The 19,052-nt window shown below is 46.9% G+C and overlaps 1 protein-coding gene across 1 annotated transcript in view; it reads left to right on the top strand.

The window, feature by feature from the left end:
- LOC110091340 (alpha-2-macroglobulin) overlaps positions 1-19,052 on the top strand; it is a 73,969-nt gene that overhangs the window by 44,016 nt on the left and 10,901 nt on the right. The window contains exons 23-31 of the mRNA XM_072988442.2: positions 754-837; positions 2,187-2,363; positions 3,904-3,988; positions 10,248-10,404; positions 11,446-11,520; positions 13,442-13,607; positions 14,955-15,184; positions 16,911-17,129; positions 18,869-18,996. Coding sequence (XP_072844543.2) covers positions 754-837; positions 2,187-2,363; positions 3,904-3,988; positions 10,248-10,404; positions 11,446-11,520; positions 13,442-13,607; positions 14,955-15,184; positions 16,911-17,129; positions 18,869-18,996 — 1,321 coding nt within the window. The remainder of the gene's footprint in view (positions 1-753; positions 838-2,186; positions 2,364-3,903; positions 3,989-10,247; positions 10,405-11,445; positions 11,521-13,441; positions 13,608-14,954; positions 15,185-16,910; positions 17,130-18,868; positions 18,997-19,052) is intronic.

Here is a 19,052-nt window from a genome sequence, read left to right as displayed (position 1 = left end):
GCTCTTGTGGTGCCAGCTGGACTGGGCTACAAAGGGTCAGTCGAGGTCTAGAGGAGGAGGAGGAGGAGGAGCAACGTGCCATTCAGTGTGCTCCTCCCATCTGAACAGCATATCAACCTTCAGCTAATTCCTTGTTCAGTTAAATGCTTCCTCTGATCATCTGCAGAGGGTCAGGGGAAGTGAATTTTGTTTTACATCTGCCAAATCATTGCTGGTGTAATGAATCACTTTAATTAAGCTAAAAAAATTCCTTCCCTGTGTATGTCCAAATGAGAATCTGCCTACAGTCATGGTTTCGATCAGCAATACACAGACAGGCAAAGAAGAATATTTTAAAATTTTAATGGAAGTGATTCATCGCATCAGCAATGATCTAGCAGATGCAATGCAATCTAGCAGATGGAACTCTGCCTTCAGCCAGTTCATCGTTAGGGTTATACTCACCCTCGGAGAATCTCCGTAGTTTTAGGCTCGACATTTTCCCCAGCCTTGGAAATGCCGGGAATGGATCCTGGACCCTTCCTCATCCAACGCACATGCTCTTCCGCAGACCCGTAGCCCTTCCTGGGAGGCCGCGAGAGTGCGGGATGTTCCACAGGCAAACCAAGGAGGGGCAGGGCAGGGGGGGCTCACCAGGGTTCCTTCTATGAAGAAGAAGGTTTTAAAAACTAGGTTGAGGCGAGGCATGGAAAGAGCGCAGGAGTGGGGAAGAAGGGCAGAAGGCATGGTCACATTTCCCTGTTTCCTTTGCAGATGGTGCCCAGACGACCCCTGTGTCATTAAAGCTGCCAAGCAATGTAGTGGAGGGATCGGCTCGGGCCTCCTTCTGCGTGCTGGGTAAGTGAGGAGGTCTCTGGAAGAAGCGCTGCTGGGACCTGTGGCCTTCCCCGTAAACCCCCCCCACCCCAATCTCTCTTGCCCTTCTCTTTTCCGGTGCATTTTTCTGATATTTCTCATTTTTTAAACAAACTGCTCTCCTTTGTCCTCTTTGATTTTATTACTGTTCTATATTGTTGTTCTCTTTGTTTGCTAGGTGGCTGTATAGCTCAGTGGTTTCGTGTTTAGCCTAGAGAAAAGGTAACTTCCGGTTGCTTGAACCCATTATTACTTGTTTCCTGCACTCTGGGATGATCAAGAACAGATCCTGCCTTTCCTCTAGGTAGTCATTCAGAGGAAGGGCAAGGTCTGTTCTCCATCACCCCAGAGTGCAGGACACGTAATAATGGGTTCAAGTGACCGGAAGACAGATTTTGGTTGAATATCAGGAAAAGCTTCCTAACAGAGCAGTACGATGACAGTGGAACCAGCGACCTCGATAGGGGGTGATGGCTCCAGCCCTGGAGGCCTTCAAGAGAAATTCAGACAACCACCTGGCAGATCTCCTTTGATTTGTATTCCTGCAATGAGCAGGGGGTTGGACTCGATCCCCTTATAGGCCCTTTCCAACATCACAATTCTGTGAAAGTCATTTTCCCCTCTCCTTTTGAGGCTTTTTAAATTGTGGCGCGCCTTTATAACAAAAAGAGGGAGGCTTAGCAGAGGCGGTGGTGGTTGGTGTCCGTGGTAGCCAGTGTGGTGGATGGCACAAAGCCTGAGTTGGTGGAGCCAGGATTTGATGGGCAGAGAAGGGGGGACAGGGGCTCCTCATCTATGCACAATCCCCGGATGCTTTTGAAATTGCCCTTGTGGTGCGCCTTTGTTACGAAAAGAGAAAGAGACGAGGCTTGGCTTCGTGGGGGCAGGGGTGGCCGTTGCCCGTGGCGGTCAGTGTGGTGGACGGCACAAAGTGCAGGTGGGTGGAGCCGAGGGAGGACAGGGGCCCTTCATCCAGCCTCCATCCCAGGCAGGCAAGCCAGCCTTCACACAGCAGGAGAGGAACAGAGGGGAGGGATCCTGACCCTTTCCATCTCGGCTAAGGAGGCAGCCAAGGGCGGGCCAGCTTGGCCTGAAGAGCAAGCCTCCAGGGGCTACAGGTCTCCGCCTTCTTGGCCACCTGCTGCTTTCCCTCACAACCGTTGACTCTTGAGCCCTTTCCGGCTTCACAGGCCCCTTCCATCTTTGCGATTCGATGACTCTCTGTTTGGATTCCTGCACTTTGGACTCGAGGGCCTTCCAGCCCCCTTCCCGCTCTCTGATCCTCTGGTTCGATCCTTTGACTTTCTCATGTGTTTCTCCCACCCCTTTAGGTGACATTTTGGGGAATGCGATCCAGAATCTGCACCAGCTTCTCCGGATGCCCTATGGATGCGGGGAGCAAAACATGGCCCTTTTCGCCCCCAACATCTACATCGTAGACTACCTGAATCACACCGGGCAGCTGACGGAAGCTGTGAAATCCAAGGCCATCGGCTATCTTGTGGCCGGTAAGGAGGCTCTCGGGCTCTGGAGGAGGGAGGGTGCCTCTGTTCTTCTTTTCTCTGCAGTTGTGTGTGTGTGTGTGAAACGCGATGCTTCCCCTTTGATTGCTACTCTCTGTGCCTAATGGGTGTCGGGAACAGAGTCTTGATAACCTTTTTTTTGTCAGTTGCCTGTCCTGCACCATCTCATGGCCTTCCGCCACTCTGAGCAGTCTGGAACAGAAACAACAGAAGCATAAATACAAAACAACAACCCTTCCCACACTCCCCCAACCCACAATAATCTGTAAAAGGGAGTGGCGGAAAGCACAAGAGGGCAGCGAGGGAGGTGGGTGGGGGTCGGTTTAAGGGTTCAAGGTGCCCCTCCAGAGGCCGAGCCTTCCACCCCGTGGAGGCCACCACCTAGAAGGGCAGGCCTGGTCAAGGACCTCTGGCCTCTCCTGGGGGGGCCACCCCGAGCGTCCAGGCCTGGGAGCGGCAAGTGGTATTTGGGGGGGAGAGTGAGGGGGAGAGAGAGATAGGACTCAGGGAGAGCAGCTCTGGCAAAGGACTGAGGTCGCAAACTATTCTGGGCTTCTTGACGTGTCAGCATCAGGACCTTGAATCTGGCATGGCCGGCAGCCGAACGGGCTAGCGCTTTGGGGACCTGGAGGTCGGGTTCCCTGGGTTCTGCCTTGGACGTTCACTGGGCTGGTGGACGGAAGGGGTGAAGCCTCTCCTTAAATGCCTGTCTCGAGTTTCTAGTCAGGGTCTCTAGGACTCAGTCCCGACTTGACAGCCATAACCACAACAGTACGATCCGTCATTGCATCTGCCAGCGATTGTCAGGCGACTAGTAGATAAACAGCAACGCTATTTGTTTTTGAATTAGAGGTCCGGGATTGCCCAAGATTACCCTGGATTGCCCAAGTCAACATAAGAAAAAATCAAAACCCAGATACTCCAGGCTTTGAATATTAATTGATTATTTCGTACGGGCCAATTGTAATGGGGCGATCCACTTTCATTTGGCCAGTCAGCAGGTTGATATGGGCTAATTTTAATAGAACGTCCAGCCTTCGTGTGATTTATCAAGCACAATGGTAACTTAATCCATAGATTGATACGCTAAAGTGGTCGGTTCAATCTTAAATCACTAAATCAATGGAAGCAATAACCTAAGAACAGATGGGGCCTGATCACTTTCTTCCTTCACACATACAAAAGGATACCTTTGTTTTGGCTTGGGCCATGTACAGCAGGACCCCCATATCCATGAGGGATTGGTTCCAAGCCCCCCCTGCGGATGCTGAAAAATACAGATTATTTTAAGAGCCAATAGTATACATAGCATGGCCTCTGTCTCCCTCTAGTGGCCAGATCTGGTAACCTCACCTTTAAATTTTTATATTGCTAGGATTTTTCTTTTATATTTTTTAATATTTTCAGGCTGTGGATAAGTGAGTCTGCGGACAGTGATCCCATGGATTTGGGGGTCCTGTCATATTTTCTTAATCAGCCTGGCATGAGCATGTTCATTCACCATAATATTCATCCTCTCTGTCAGGCTATCAGAGGCAGCTGAACTACAAGCACTCCGATGGCTCCTACAGCACCTTCGGGGAACATCACCAAGAGCCCGGAAATGCCTGGTGAGAGTCTCAATGTTAGCCTTAAGTAGAAAGCCGTGGGTGTGGGGGGTGGGGTGGGGGTGAATTCCTGGGAGAATCCGGGAAAGCTAAGAGATAACAGGGCTTGAAAGTAAGATTTCCAAGCAGATTGGCTGTCGGGATCTGCAAGATGAGAGGAAGTAGGGGTCTTGCAGATGAAGCCTGAGGGCAGGGATCTTTCTCCTTGACCAGCAAGGGGGAAAAGAAAAGACACAGGACACTCGAGTGTGGTTTTTCAGGATGGGATCCGGATGAATAAGGACAGCCTGCCCTCAGGCATCTGTCCAGAGGAATCTCTCCCTCCTTTTCCGCGCCCCCTTTATTGTACTCTACTACCTTTGCACTAGTTAATCAATACAGAGGTAACTAATTTCCTGAATACACAGCCAGAATAACCAGAGTTAGAGACAGCTAATTTCCTTGAATACACAGTCATCAGTAAACAGAGTAGTTGGTAAACAGACAGGCTGGTAAACATACAGTTAATAGTAAACAGGCACAGATACCATCCAAATACACAGACAAGTTCCTGAATACATGAACACTTTAACTACATTATCCAGAGACAATAGACAGCAGGTTAATGATCATCCTTACTGGAAACTAGTGACTTGCAGTTTTAGCATGAGGCCTGCCATTGCCATAGATATATACATTTGTTACTGCCACAGACATATACATTGCAACAGCATAACAGCATAAATTTTCCCCACATCCCAACCGTTTTTTATTTATTTTGTTGAAGTCAATGGCTGTTGTCCACTTGAAAATGTTGAGTTCAGATATGATGGCATGAAGTCAGGCTCATCTTCAGCAGAGGGCGGAATAGCATGTTCCAGGCCACTGGGAATAAGGAAAGCATTCAAATAGCCAAACCTGCTTCCTTGTTGCGCTGAGAGCCAAAACTCTTTCTTTACAACTTTAAAACATTGTTCAGATGGAAAGAAACCTGGAATCTGGCAAGAGAACTAAATTTACAGTGTAGATTAAAGAAAACACAATATTGGATAACTAAAATTACAGTTACAATAATGATGCATAATAAGAGTACCTAACAATTTTCAGGAAAAGAAAACATATTGAAAACATATTATTCAGATATATAAGCACAATATATTGCTAAGAGGCAAAAGCAAAAAACTTTAAGGTATACAGAACTTTTGCATAGAAATATGTGACACAGACAACTTCCCCACTGAAGACACACACACCATGAATTTCTTGTATGACACTTGACTGGAGAGATACATATAGAGCTTGGCAACAGAACAGAAACTTATTTTGAGGGATGAGTAGTAAAGAATGATGCTGGTATGCATTTGCCTGGCTCCGGGCAAAGCTCTTCTACTGTACAACTGACTGAATTAAAAAGTTGCCTGCTAGTGCCTTTAAATTTCCCCTGGACTGAAAATATGTTTTTACAGGCATGTCAGATGGATTAGCATCACAGTGTACAAAATTGCCTACTGTGGGGCCTACTTGTAGGGAATAATATGCTTCCCTGTCTCAGGGATAAACAGACAAAGTTTTCATATTACATTAGAAAATAATTTTCAAGGAAAACTGTGACATGTAAAAGAATAAACATACAGTGTCTACAATAAAATTAAATTCATATTAGGAAAAACTCAAAGGCTAAAACTGCAGTTAATTCTGAGCATAAAACTAAGAATTGCTTCTCTAAAATTCACTACCTATTATCCTTTAAGATCTGGCTAACAGAGGAAACACATGCCATGCACTTTTATCCTGCAGAAAGAAAAACAAACATTTTTGACAATTTACAGCATTTGGAACAAACATTTTCTCAGGGATGTGACACTGTTACTCCTGGAAGGCAGAGACAGGAATGCAGGCTTGTATGAAATCCCATATGCTCAGCTGCTCAGGAAACTCAGCAATGTAAGGTGTGATAGGATTTGTAGTTCTAAGAACATGGAACCTAGAGTGTGCAGGACATCATTTGGATCCTTACAAGTGGCTTGAGTGTAAACAATGCTTTCTCCAGATTGGAAGGTGATGGGGAAAACTTTCTGGTTCGCCTCCTCCCACCCCAATATGCAGCATTAGTCTCTCTACTGGCCAGGTGGGAGGCATTCTTTGGTGATCTATATAATTGCCATGTCCGGCTGAGTAGGACTTTTCATTCAAACAGGATTATGCACATGGAAAAAGCAGTTCAAAACAAGCTTCATGTTGGGTGTAGCAGTTACCCCCCTTAGATTCTCTTTCTCCTCCCCTTCCTTATATGATCCATCTAATGCTTGCAAAGCTGCTTTTGTACCCCAGTCCATGATATCAAAGAAATCTGGGCCTGGGTCCCAATTCGCTGGGACATAATGCAACTTTGGCTGAACCGGCGGAGATACTGAGGTAGCTGCTGCTTCTTTCAGACCAGCAAGCAAGGGAGTCAGGCATGCAGTTTGATTTGCTGATTGGAATGCGTTTATAGATACTTCTGCTGCTTGAGTTAAAGCTGTTGTCATGAAGCTTTGCTGAACAGCAGTAGCAAATGCAGCTCCTCCCATAAACATTAGAGGACTATCAGGGGATGCACCAGCATTAAGTTCTGCACGCTTAAATGCTAAATCCTGCCATTCTTGAAGGCAAGTAAGTCCTTCTGCTGGTGGAAAGGAATCTTTTGTCAAGGCCTTGCAGTCATTAAGACATGGGGCAGATAAAGAGTCCATCCCATTGTCCTGGTTACTGCTTTGCAGTTTGTGGATGCCTTGAGATGGGGGCAGTTCACAACTAGCAGAAACAGCTGGCACATCTCTCTGTGCTTCTGCTGCTCCCTCAATGACAGGAGGGGCAGAAATGACACCAGTTTCTGCACAAGCACCTGTTGTATCCATTGAAGGATGGTTATCAATATCAGTTGCTTGAGATGCCAATGCTTTTAATTCATCCTGGATTTTCCAGGAGTTGTTCTCATGTTGCTCCAGGCAAGCCAAAGAGGCTGAAGGGAGTGGAGGCAGAATTTGAGGGAGTTGTTTGATTAGTTTAGCCTCGAATTCTGGATCGAAAAAGATGTTACGTGTGTCTTGGAGGCAAGTACACACTATAAATTGTTCCTGAAGATTTGATAAAGAAGTTCCCATGTTGCTAAAAGTGTAGGTTCTAGGTGTCTTACTTGACAAATTCCACTCACCCGAGGGATCCTTGCGGATGATTGACGCGTCTTGGGGCCTGTGCCAGGCGAGATGAGTGCGAATTGTCGAAAGTTGACCTCAGTCCTACTCATCGGGATCCAGAGGATGCGCGCGCGCGCTGTAGCCCTTCCATACCGGGCGTGATGAGTAGGTGGTCTTCGAGAATGGACCTCAGAGAGGTGAATTACCTCAGAGAGGGCACCATTTTGTCGGGATCTGCAAGATGAGAGGAAGTAGGGGTCTTGCAGATGAAGCCTGAGGGCAGGGATCTTTCTCCTTGACCAGCAAGGGGGAAAAGAAAAGACACAGGACACTCGAGTGTGGTTTTTCAGGATGGGATCCGGATGAATAAGGACAGCCTGCCCTCAGGCATCTGTCCAGAGGAATCTCTCCCTCCTTTTCCGCGCCCCCTTTATTGTACTCTACTACCTTTGCACTAGTTAATCAATACAGAGGTAACTAATTTCCTGAATACACAGCCAGAATAACCAGAGTTAGAGACAGCTAATTTCCTTGAATACACAGTCATCAGTAAACAGAGTAGTTGGTAAACAGACAGGCTGGTAAACATACAGTTAATAGTAAACAGGCACAGATACCATCCAAATACACAGACAAGTTCCTGAATACACGAACACTTTAACTACATTATCCAGAGACAATAGACAGCAGGTTAATGATCATCCTTACTGGAAACTAGTGACTTGCAGTTTTAGCATGAGGCCTGCCATTGCCATAGATATATACATTTGTTACTGCCACAGACATATACATTGCAACAGCATAACAGCATAAATTTTCCCCACAATTGGCAAAGTGGTTTTAATGCTTTTGTCCTTATTTCATGTGTGTATGTAGGTATGATAGATAGATAGATAGATAGATAGATAGATAGATAGATAGATAGATAGATAGATAGATAGATAGATAGATAGATAGATAGATAGATAGATAGATAGATAGATAGAGGGGCAAGGCCTGCTGAAATGATCAAAGCTGGCAAAATTGAACTCTTAGTGATTCTTAGCAAACTATTCCTAACGGAGCATCGGATAACTTTTTTTAAATTTTATTTATTTATTTATTTATCTTATTTATATCCCGCCTATCTAGTCGATAGACCACTCTAGGCGGCTTACATCATAGGATAACACTATAAAAACAAAAGAGTTACATAATAGAAAACTTTCAACCATTGGGTAAAACATTAGGAAAGAAAAGAGAAGGGGATCAGGAATTTTTGACCATGGAGTGTCTGTTTTACCAGGATTCACATCCAAACAGACCTTTTCAAGAAAAAATACTTCTGTTTAAAGCCTTCCTGAGAAATCCTTATAATGAAATTAAAGAAACTTCTCTTCTGGGGCTCCCCTGATGGGACTGGGTTTTAAAAGGGCTTTCAAATGCTCATTGAAGGCTTCCAGTTGGCACTCCTGCCACAGAAATGAACGCCAATGAAAAGCACTGTAGCGCTTGTCATAAAAGCCTTTCCGAAGAAACTGCTTTTACACGAACCAGAGAGGGTCCAGAAATGATCAGCTCCTTATCAGGCAAAACTGGGTCCTTTAATTTTACCCTAGGGCAGCTGAATCATTCTTTCTCCCAAGTCTGATCCGATTTAACAAAGAACAAAACACTTACAGGAGTTCTAGGAGATCTAATCATCCTAGTACTCTTTAATATATAGGACCCCAAATTGGTAGCATGAACGTGGCCTGATTAAACACATCAATTTAAGGTAGCCAATTAACTGTTGTAGCTTATGGTCTATCCAAGAAGCCAACTTCCAGACATTTAGCATTTTCTTATTTTATTAGAAAAATAGCAATTAGCAAGAAATTAGTTTAAACAAGCAGAACAAGACATCTTTACTTAATCAATCATTTCCAATCCCCAGCCATCACCAAAAGATATAATTCCTCTACAAAAAACGAAAATAGCAAACGTCTAACTACATTTTCAATAAAACTAGAGATTCTATTAGGTAATCTTACTGTCCATTCCAAAAATAAAGTTTCTGAGCTTTTCTTCAGACGTTCATCGGTCCGTGCTGGAATTCTCTTTTTGTTCCCCTCCGGCTCTTCTTTCTTTTCTCATCCCATAAATCTTAAATAAAGAATTATGTCCTTGCTCCGTCTGGGCTAAGATAGTTGCTTAGCGACGAGATAACGGTCACCTTGGTCTGCACAGAGCTTTTGCAAACTGACCTTGAACATCTCTCTAACTTACACACAGAAATCAAATGGATTTCTAGACTAACTTTGTCACTATAAAGTAAATCTATTTAACTTTCATAAGCAAGTTCATCACAGCGCTAAAATCCGTTCCCTGGGGGAAAAGCAAGGCAAAATGGTTGAATGAAACACAGGGAGTTACAGGAAAGGTCACAGTATTAATCAAAGTAGGAGGAATGTTGTGCGGTTGGTGGGAAAATACTCATGAAATCAGTTCACAACCCAGTAGATAAAGAGGAGCAAAGTTTCCAACTAAAAAAGCACAGAGCTTGAAAGTACGTAGTTTGCTAGAAATAGCAACTTAGATTTAATTCTTTTCCACAGGAATGAAAGTCTTACTAATTTATATTGGGAATGGATCTTATTGATGGAAACCTTCATTCCAAAAGTTATTTACAGTTGCTTTCTAATTAGAGTAGGATCGTTGTATCTGTAGTGGATCAGTTCCAAGCCTTCCCGCAGATGATGAAAACCATGGATATAGCAAACCCTATATATTTCACAGTCTCTAGTTCCCTCTAGTGACCAGTTTTGGTAATACATCTTGGAAATGCATATTTCTGGGATTTTTATTTAATATTTTGAAGCAGCGGATAAGTGAAACCTTGGGTATTAACCCCACAGTCCTACTGTACTTTTATCGTTAACAAGAATGTGGCATTCTTAAAACTTGAAGGAGCAGTAACACACGAATCAAGGGAAGGGAAAAGAGAAAGCCACCATGATTTTGGTGATGCGGATAGGTAAGGGGTACCATGGGGCCTGGAAAACCAGGATAGCTCTATGAATGAATGGAAATCAATCAGTCAGTCAGTCAATCAATCACTAACGATTTGGGTGGGGGTTATATCACAGGTTAACGGCGTTTGTGATGGAGTCCTTTGCTCGGGCAAGTCACCAGATTTATGTGGAACAACAGCACATCACAGATGCTCAGGCCTGGCTGGCAGTTCGGCAGAAGGAGAACGGCTGCTTCCGGACCACGGGAACCCTCCTCAACAATGCTCTGAAGGTACCAGGCGGGCCCTATCTGTCGTGGGAAAAGCCACAGGGGTTAGCCCCGCATCGTCATGAAAGGAAGGATGAACAGTGCTGACAAATTTTGGAGATGTCCCTGAAGTGGTCCTCCTACCTCGGGTATCCAGGATTAAATTAGGGCATGTCATTGAATCACAGGAAACAGTAGAATCATGAGGTTGGAAGGGGCCTATGAATGAAGCCACGGAGTCCAGCCCTCCGCTCAATGCAGGAATGCGAATTAAAGGAGATCTGCTAGGTGGTGGTCTACCTTCCTCTTGAAGGCCTCTAAAATGTTGGAGCACCCGCCCACCTCTTGAGGTCCTTGGTTCCTTTGTTGTACTGCTCTAACAGTTAAGCGTTTTTTTCTCCCGGATAATCAGCCGAAATCCGGCTTCCTGTAACTTGAGCCCATTGTGGCGTGTCCTGCACTCTGGGATGATGGAGAACCGATCCTGCCCCTCCTCCTGAAGGGCAGCCTTCCAAGTACAGTATTTGAAAAGGGCTTTCCTATTTCCCCTCAGTCTTCTTTCCTCAAAGCTGTAGACTTATTGTACTTCTTACGGAAGTACGATAATTTTAAGAGTTAATCTTGTCTACATGTCTGTTTCATAGTATTTTTACTAAGTCTACTCTAGGGAATCCTGGAAGTTGTCGTTGACTAAGGATTGTCCCCTCCCGTGCATATGACCCTTGAACTGCCTTGAGAATTCAAAAGACTTCAAAAGAACTACAAACCCCAGGATCCCCGAGAAGAGGGGCTCTCTGCCTTGGGTCCTCAGAGCTCGTAGCAAAGGCTTCTGGGAGTTGCAGTCCAAGAACATCTGGGGACCCAAGGTTGGGAACCACTGCCTTAGAATAAGAAAGGGTATCAAACAGCTGTAATTTTGTCCTGTGGAAATACGCCCTTCCGCATTTTGTTGTTGCCGGAGGGTGAAGGCTGCAGAAAGCCGGTCCTGAGAACAAGAGGGAGGGGGTGGCCCTTGGGATGTGCCTGGAGCTGATGGCTGCCGTCTCCTTTCCTTCTCTGTTCCAGGGTGGGGTGGATGATGAGCTCAGTTTGTCGGCCTACGTCACCATTGCTTTGCTGGAGTCATCGCTGCCTGTCACGGTAAGGGCCCGACTTCTCCCTCCCTGTATCCCATCCGGAGCCCCCCACCTTGGGAAAGCCAGAGGGAGGCGTCGCACGAAGCAGGAAGGGAAAAGTGGCGGCACTGAATTCATTTATTCCATGTCTGGTTTCTTCTCTGGAGATCTCTTTCCTACAGTTCATTTAGCTCAGAGCCGGGAGAGACGTTCCTTCTTTGGATTGTAACTCCTAAAATACCTCAGCAAACCATGCGGCCTGGTGATTCTGTGGGGCGTGGTCCAAAAAAAGCAACTTCTATGCACTTCCTCTGCTCTTTCCTCCACTGGGAGGGATGGGGTACCAGCATCCTGCCTTTGTTCACAGTGAGCCAATCTTCTCAAAAACTCTGGCTTAGTGTGCCATCCAAATATTCCCACTGATGATGAGGATGATGCAGCATATTTACTTTATTTAAAATATTTCCCCCTCCCCTTTTCTCCTTAAAAAGACCCAAAGCAGCTGCCATCATTAAAAACACAATATTCAAAAGCTAAAGCCAGTAAATACACAAATATTTTAAAAGAATTAAACAAATACAATATTAAAAACAGTAAATAAAATCAATCCTAAAAACACATTTAAAAGCAACAAGGCACAACAATCCATTTAAAAACATCTCTCAGGCAGCCAGTCATTAAGGGAAAGCAAAGATGGGGCCAGCCTGGTCTCCAGTGGGAGGGAGTTCCAGAGTCTGGGAAGAGCCGCCACCGAGAAGGTCCTCTCTCGTGTCCCTACCAGGTGCGCCCGGGAAGGTGGCAGGACTGAGAGGAAGGCCCCTCATGGTGATCTGAACAGCCAGACCGGCTCATCAAGGGAGACACGGGGTCCTTGGGTCAGCTTGGACCCAAGAAGGAGTCGGTCAGCCTTCGGAAATTGGGTCCCATCCAGATGTGTTGAGCTCCAGAAAAACTCAGAGGGACAGTCGTCTTGGGGGGTAGAAAAAATGTGCAGGGGTGGACAAAGGCCAAAATCCATGCATTGTACCCCCCCGACTTTAAAGCTTTCCTGAAAATCTTCCACAAATAGATGTGCCCACCCCATCCCCCACCCGCCAAATAAGATGATGCCCCTGCAGGTGATATGCCAAAGTCCAGAAGAACCTCCTTTGAGGGATGACAGAAGGAAGGAACTGCCCCGGGCATCAGATCTGAGGTGCCCCATAATAGCAGCCGATTGTTTAATCCTTTCCTTTGTCAAGGGTAGGTAAAAAAAATATATAGGCGCCGGATGTTCTTCCTTGTGAGCAAAAACAACATGGCCTTACTGGGCCTCTTTGGATGGAGAGATGCCAGATTCTTCTCTGCCTTCGACGGCTCTCCCTCTTGGGCTCCTCCCCTCCCTTCTGTGGTTTGTCCCTTGGAACAGATGATGCGCGTGTGAGAGAGACTATCTTCCCACCCTCTGTCCTACCACTCTCTGCTATAACAACAACAATAACGACGACGACGACGACGACAACGACGACGACGACGACGACGACGACAACAACAACAACAACAACAACAACAACAACAACAACAATAATAATAATAATAATAATAATAATAATAATAATAATAATAATAATAATAATAATAGAACCCTTGGTTTCACTCCCAGCAAATCAGAAGCCTTCTTGCCTTCCTTTCATGCTCTTCAATCATCCCCTCCCATCAGAGATGTGATTCCCAGCCTTGGGTCCTCAGACGTTCTTGGACTGCAACTCCCAGAAGCCTTTGCCGCTAGCAGTGCTGGCCGGGGCTTCTGGGAGTTGCAGTCTGAGAATATCTGGAGACCCAAGGTTGGGAACCCTTGCAACTAAACCAACGCATTTCAAAACAATCCGCTCACCCACAACCCCTGTCAACCTAGCTGGGCCTCACTGCCTCTCCTTTCTTCTCTCTCTCTCTCTCTCTCCCCTCAGCACTCCCTGGTGCGCAATGCGTTGTTCTGCCTGGAGACGGCAGCTCGGGCCAAGGAGGTCCACGTCTACACCCGGGCCTTAATGGCGTACGCTTTTGCGCTGGCCGGGAAGGAAGACCAGCGAGCCGAGATGCTGCGCCTCCTGGACGAGGTGGCGGTGAAGGAAGGTGAGAAGCCACGCCTTGGTCAAAGGAGATGGTCTTTCGAAGGCTTCAGGGACTGGGCTTTATTTATTTATTTATTTATTTATTTATTTATTTATTTATTTATTTATTTATTTATTTATTATATATTTATTACATTTTTACCCCGCCCCTCTAGACCATGTCTACTCGGGGCGCAGTGGTTAAACCGCTGTACTGCAGCTAAAACTGTGCTCACGACCCGGGGTTCAAATCCCAGGTAGCCGGCTCAAGGTTGATTCAGCCTTCTATCCTTCCAAGCTCGATAAAATGAGAACCCAGCTCGCTTGGGGGGGGGGGGTGTAGCCTGCATAATTAAAAATTGTAAACCGCCCAGAGAGTGCTTGAAGCGCTATGGGGCGGTATATAAGCAGCACGCTTTGCTTTGATATAATCATAAAAATACAATTGCTATATTAATTAAGACAATTAATTTAAGAAAGGATTACCAAGATGGGGTAGGATAAGGAAAGAAGAAATAAAAAGACTTAGCAGACTGGAGGGAAGGCTACCTTCTTGCCACCCTTTGGCTTTGGAGGTGGGCAAGCTGGGGGGCTCCACGCAAAGTGGACAAGGACGAGGAAAAGGGGGCCCACGTTGAGCTTGGTGGCCCTTTGGAAGGGAAGGGAGGGCCCACCTCCTGGAGGCAGCATGCGGGGTTGGGACAACGGCAACCCAGCCGTGCAGAGCAGGCCATCACCCAGGGCAGCCGCCCACTCCTCTGGGAACGAGATGCCTCTGGAGGGGGCAGCCTTATTCCCATCTGCTTATTATTCCAACTCATTTGTTAAACTAGAATGATTGGAGAAGTAGCTCCTTTCTCTCATTACCCACCACCACAGAACTGAAAAAGCGACGGAGCCCATTTCTTGTTGTGCTGCTCGTACCTTTTCTATTAACGTTCTATTAACGAAGCCAGGATTGATAACAGAAGGACACGAAGCTTCAAAAATCCTTGTCCAAAGCCTTAAAAAAAGTTCCCTCACATGCCTTTAAAAGTTACTTCTGAAAGTCTTGGAGGACTACTTTTGACATCCATCAAATAACCGTTGCTGCTCCTTAACTTTCCTCCTGGAGAGTAACTTCATTATTCCCCCAAAATAACGAGTTACAGCCAGCTCCCCCTGTTGCTGATAAGTCACTTTTTCCCAGTTTGGGTTCTGGAAAGCTCTGCCTGCTGCAGCAGGGCTTGTCCGAAGCGGTAGAGGCCTTCCCGAGGGGGGGTGGTTTCTGCCACATGAAGCCACCGCCTCACTGTGCCTCATGGGAGAGCTGGCCCCGCCCCGGGCTTGTGCTGAGCCACAGACTGACGGTTCTTTTCTGCCTCCGAAGATGATGGCTCCATTCACTGGCAGAGGCCCGGGAAGGAAGACAATCAGCCTGACTTTGCCTTCTATCGTCCCCGCGCTCCCTCGGCTGAGGTGGAGATGACCTCCTATGTGCTTCTCGCGAGGTTGACCAAACAGCCGGCCCCGGCCCAGGAGGATCTGACGAAAGCCGCCCACACGGTCCAGTGGCTGAGCAAGCAACAGAATCCCACGGGCGGGTTCTCTTCTACGCAGGTAAACGTCTGTTCGTCTGTCCGTCCATCCACGAAGGACCAGGGGATGTCCCCGAGAGACGGAGGGAGCAGCCAAGCTGCCCCATCGCTTCCTTCGGGAGGGGCTCTGCCAGACAGGCTGCCCGTCAAAGCCCCTCTAAGCCTCCTGACCTCACTGTCAGGCCAGGCGCAGGGCGGCTGCCCTCAGCCTCTGACGGAGTTGGGCAGCTCGGAGGGCCTACGGCTGAGAGGCTTCTGGCCTTCCTGGGCCATAGTTGACCCTCCATGGTTGGCCTTCAGCTTGACAGAGCTACTCCGGCGTGGCTGTTATGGGCTGCTCATCTGCCTCAGAGTCACGGCAACCCTACTCTCCAAAATGATTTATTTATTTAAAATATTTTTACCACATCTTTCTCCTTAAAAGGACCCCAAGGGCTCCTGTCCTCAACTGCCCTGCAAGCCTGGGGCTTCTTTTAGGGAGTCAGTCCTTCTCTTTCCCCGCTGCTTTCCACTTTTCCCTGAATTATTGTCTTTTCCAAAGAATCCTCATGAGGTGCTCAAAGTAGGACTCCCTCAGCCTCAATACGTTCATCTCCAGAGATAGTTCAGGCTGGATTTTGTCTACTACCCACTTGTTGATGTTTCTGGCAGCCCTGAGTATCTGCTAAGCTCTCCTCCTACCCCACATTTCAAACTAATCAATTTCAATGTATTCTCAAAGGCTTTCACGGCTGGGATCTAATGGTTGTTGTGGGTTTTCCTGGCTGTTTGGTCGTGTTCTTAAGGTTTCTTTTCCTAACGTTTCGCCACTCTGTGGCCAGCATCTTCAGAGGACAGGAGTCAGAACTCTGTCTGTGCTCTGTTGCAGTTTGTGGGATAGTTGAGTATTTATAGCTGTGGGATCAGCTTTTGTCCTTTTCAGTAGATTGGGTGATTGTGGTGATCAGCGTGTTTTTTGTTGTGAGTTTTGATGTGATAAGGGGAGAGATGATCTGTCCATGTGATTGATGGGTGTCATTAGTTGGTCTTTTGTGTGCAGTGATCACTGGTCCTTGTGGCTGGGTAGAGTTCTTGACCTTTTGCAGGCTGTATTTTTCAGTGCTGGGAGCCAGGCTTTGTTGCGTTTTAGACTTTCCTTTTTTGTTGAAGCTCTGCTGGTGTTTGTGGATTTCAATGGCTTCCCTGTGCAGTCTAACATAATGATTGCTGGTGTTGTGCAGTACTTCAGCATTTGAAATAGAATTTCATGTCCAGCTTGTTTTAGGGCATGTTCAGCTACAAGTTGCTGGCCAGTCTTCATTCATCAACTTCCTTGGGCTTTATAATGTCCACTTTCAGGTCAGGCCCTCATAGAAACACAGCTGAAGTTCAGTTCTCTTGGCTCTCTCTCATTATGTGTGTTTCAGATCCTCACTGAGACCCTTCTGTGGCCGAACAGTAGAACGGCAGAGCTTAGCAAAGTATTAACTTTTTCCAGTTTCAGTTCCTGCATTCCAGCTAATGGGGGGATTCTGGAGTGAAGAATTACAGGAGCTGTTGTAGGTTTTTCAGGCTGTTTGGCCATGTTCCGGATCAAGAAACATAGCCAAACAGCCTGAAAAACCTATAACAAGCATCGGATCCTGGCCATGAAAGCTTTCATGAATTACAATTTCAGGAGCCTTAATGTTCCCTCTTCAGTGACTGGGATCTAGGCTGTGAGCTGCACATCTCTAGGGAAGTCTCCCTCCCTTTGCTTTCGGTTGCAGGATACTGTGGTCGCCCTCCAGGCCCTCGCCCTGTACGGAGCCTTGACCTTCTCCAAGGATAGCACCGGCACCGGAGTAGCCCTCGCTTCCGGAGAGAACGTCTTGAAGCAATTCCAGGTGGACAGCGCCAACCGCCTGCTCCTTCAGTGCCAGGCGCTGCCCAAAGTGCCCGGGGACTACGACATCCAGGTGACCGGGGACGGCTGCGCCTATTCCCAGGTGAGTTCTCCCAGACTGTCTAGAATAGATAGAAGTTGGGAGGGGGGGAGCCAGCTCCAGGATCAAGCCATGTGACCGACCGAAAAGCACGGGTGGGAAACCTAAGGCTTCTTGCCCAGTGGGGAAGATGGAAACAGGAAGGGGGCCGACAGGTGTCCGACGCCCTCTGAGGTAGCATGCTGTGTTTCTGTCGAGAGGACATGGTGACCAGAGCAGAGGATGTCCTTCTTTCTAAAACTTTGGAGTGAATGGTTCGCACTGGTCACCCCAGAAGCCCACTCCTGGTTCCTTTGTCCAAGATCCTTGCTCACTCGATAGTGAGAATATACAGTAGGACCCCCTTATTCATGGGGGATTGGATCCAAGCCCCTCACAGATGCTTTAAAAAAGTGGATTACAGCAAACACTATTTTAATAGTGAACAACACTATGCATAATATGGGTCTCTCTCTCTCTCTAGTGGTCCGTTCTCGTAACTTCATCTATAGAAATATATACTTCTAGGATTGTTCTTTCAATAGTTTTAATAGTTTCAGACTTTTGGTAAATGAATCAGTGGATACTGATCCCACTGATAAGGAAGTCCTATTGTAATTTTGCAGCAGTCAAGCCACATTGATTTCTCACTGGGTGGCTTGATGGCAGGAAACAGATGTTCAAACAAAATCCTATTTCCTGATCTTACAAGTGTTTTAATTCCAGCAAAGAGTCTTTCCTCTTTGTAATGTGTGAATGTGTAATAAGGCCTCAAAAGAAAGCTTGTGTTTATATTTCAGGGACCAGTTCTGTGTGCTGATGACATCATCAACCTTACATGGTATATCTTACAGAACAGGATTTCAGCCACTACACTTTGGGCAAATTATGGAAACCAAGATGAAAAGAAAACCCATTTGGTGTCTCGGGCCCTATCCATACTGTCATATAGATATGGCTTATGGATTGTGGAGGGCATGGATTGGATCAGAGAGGGGGAGACCTTGTCTGCCACTGTTTCTACTTAGAATGATCCACCGCTCCCCTTTAAGAGCTGTTGCACACCTTCCTGGCCCAGCAGTAGGGCATGCATTCTGATTGTTTAGCTGGGAGACAGTCTCCATCAGCTACAGATTCTGGGAGGGGGGGGATTTGAGGGACAAAGTCATGGGGAGAGGATGAGGGAAGGAGAGTGGGGGGAAGGGAGAAAATAGCATGGCATCAACAGATGGAGAGAGGAGTGAGGTTAAGAAAAAATAATTTCACTACCCTTGACCCTCTGCAGACGATCAGGGGAAGCACTTAATGGACAGCTAATTGGGTTCCAAGGGGCCCTTTGCTGTTTGGGAGGGAGGAGCATGCCAAATAGCACATCGCTCTTCACCTCCCCAACCTCAACAAATTCTTTGTATCCCGATCAGCCCTGTTCCCCAAATGGCCAGCCTGGAAAGGCCCCACTTGGTCTCTTGCTGGCAATGAAATCTCTCAAAGGAGCCGGAGAAAGACTGTTGCCTCACCCTGTTAAGACCAGGCAGTCCCACCCAGAATCACACCAATGGCAGGATTTTTCCACAGCCCAAGTATAGACCCTGCCACAAAGAAAGTTGTAACCACGTGAGATTAAGGCCTCTTGCTGCAGAGGCTGGGAGTTCGATTCCCCACTGGGCCTCCTTGACAGAGGCTGGACTCCCTGATCCAAAGAGTCTCTTCTAGCTCTGCAGTTCTAAGACGACGACATTGACGATGCAGTGCTTCTTTTCCAGACCATCTTGAGATACAACGTGCAGCCACACCAGGACGATGCGCCTTTTGCCCTGGACGTCCACACCGTTCCAGAGACCTGCACAGGCCCCGAGGCCCACCAGACCTTTGACCTTGCTATTAATGTCAGGTAAATCTCTTTTGGGGTGAGACAAGCCAGAGGGAGGAGATGGGCCACGATGGGGA

This window comes from Pogona vitticeps, chromosome 2 (assembly GCF_051106095.1).
Source record: "Pogona vitticeps strain Pit_001003342236 chromosome 2, PviZW2.1, whole genome shotgun sequence".
NCBI lineage: Eukaryota > Metazoa > Chordata > Lepidosauria > Squamata > Agamidae > Pogona > Pogona vitticeps.
Note: the sequence above shows the minus strand (reverse complement) of the source record. Positions and strands in the feature narration are given on the sequence as shown.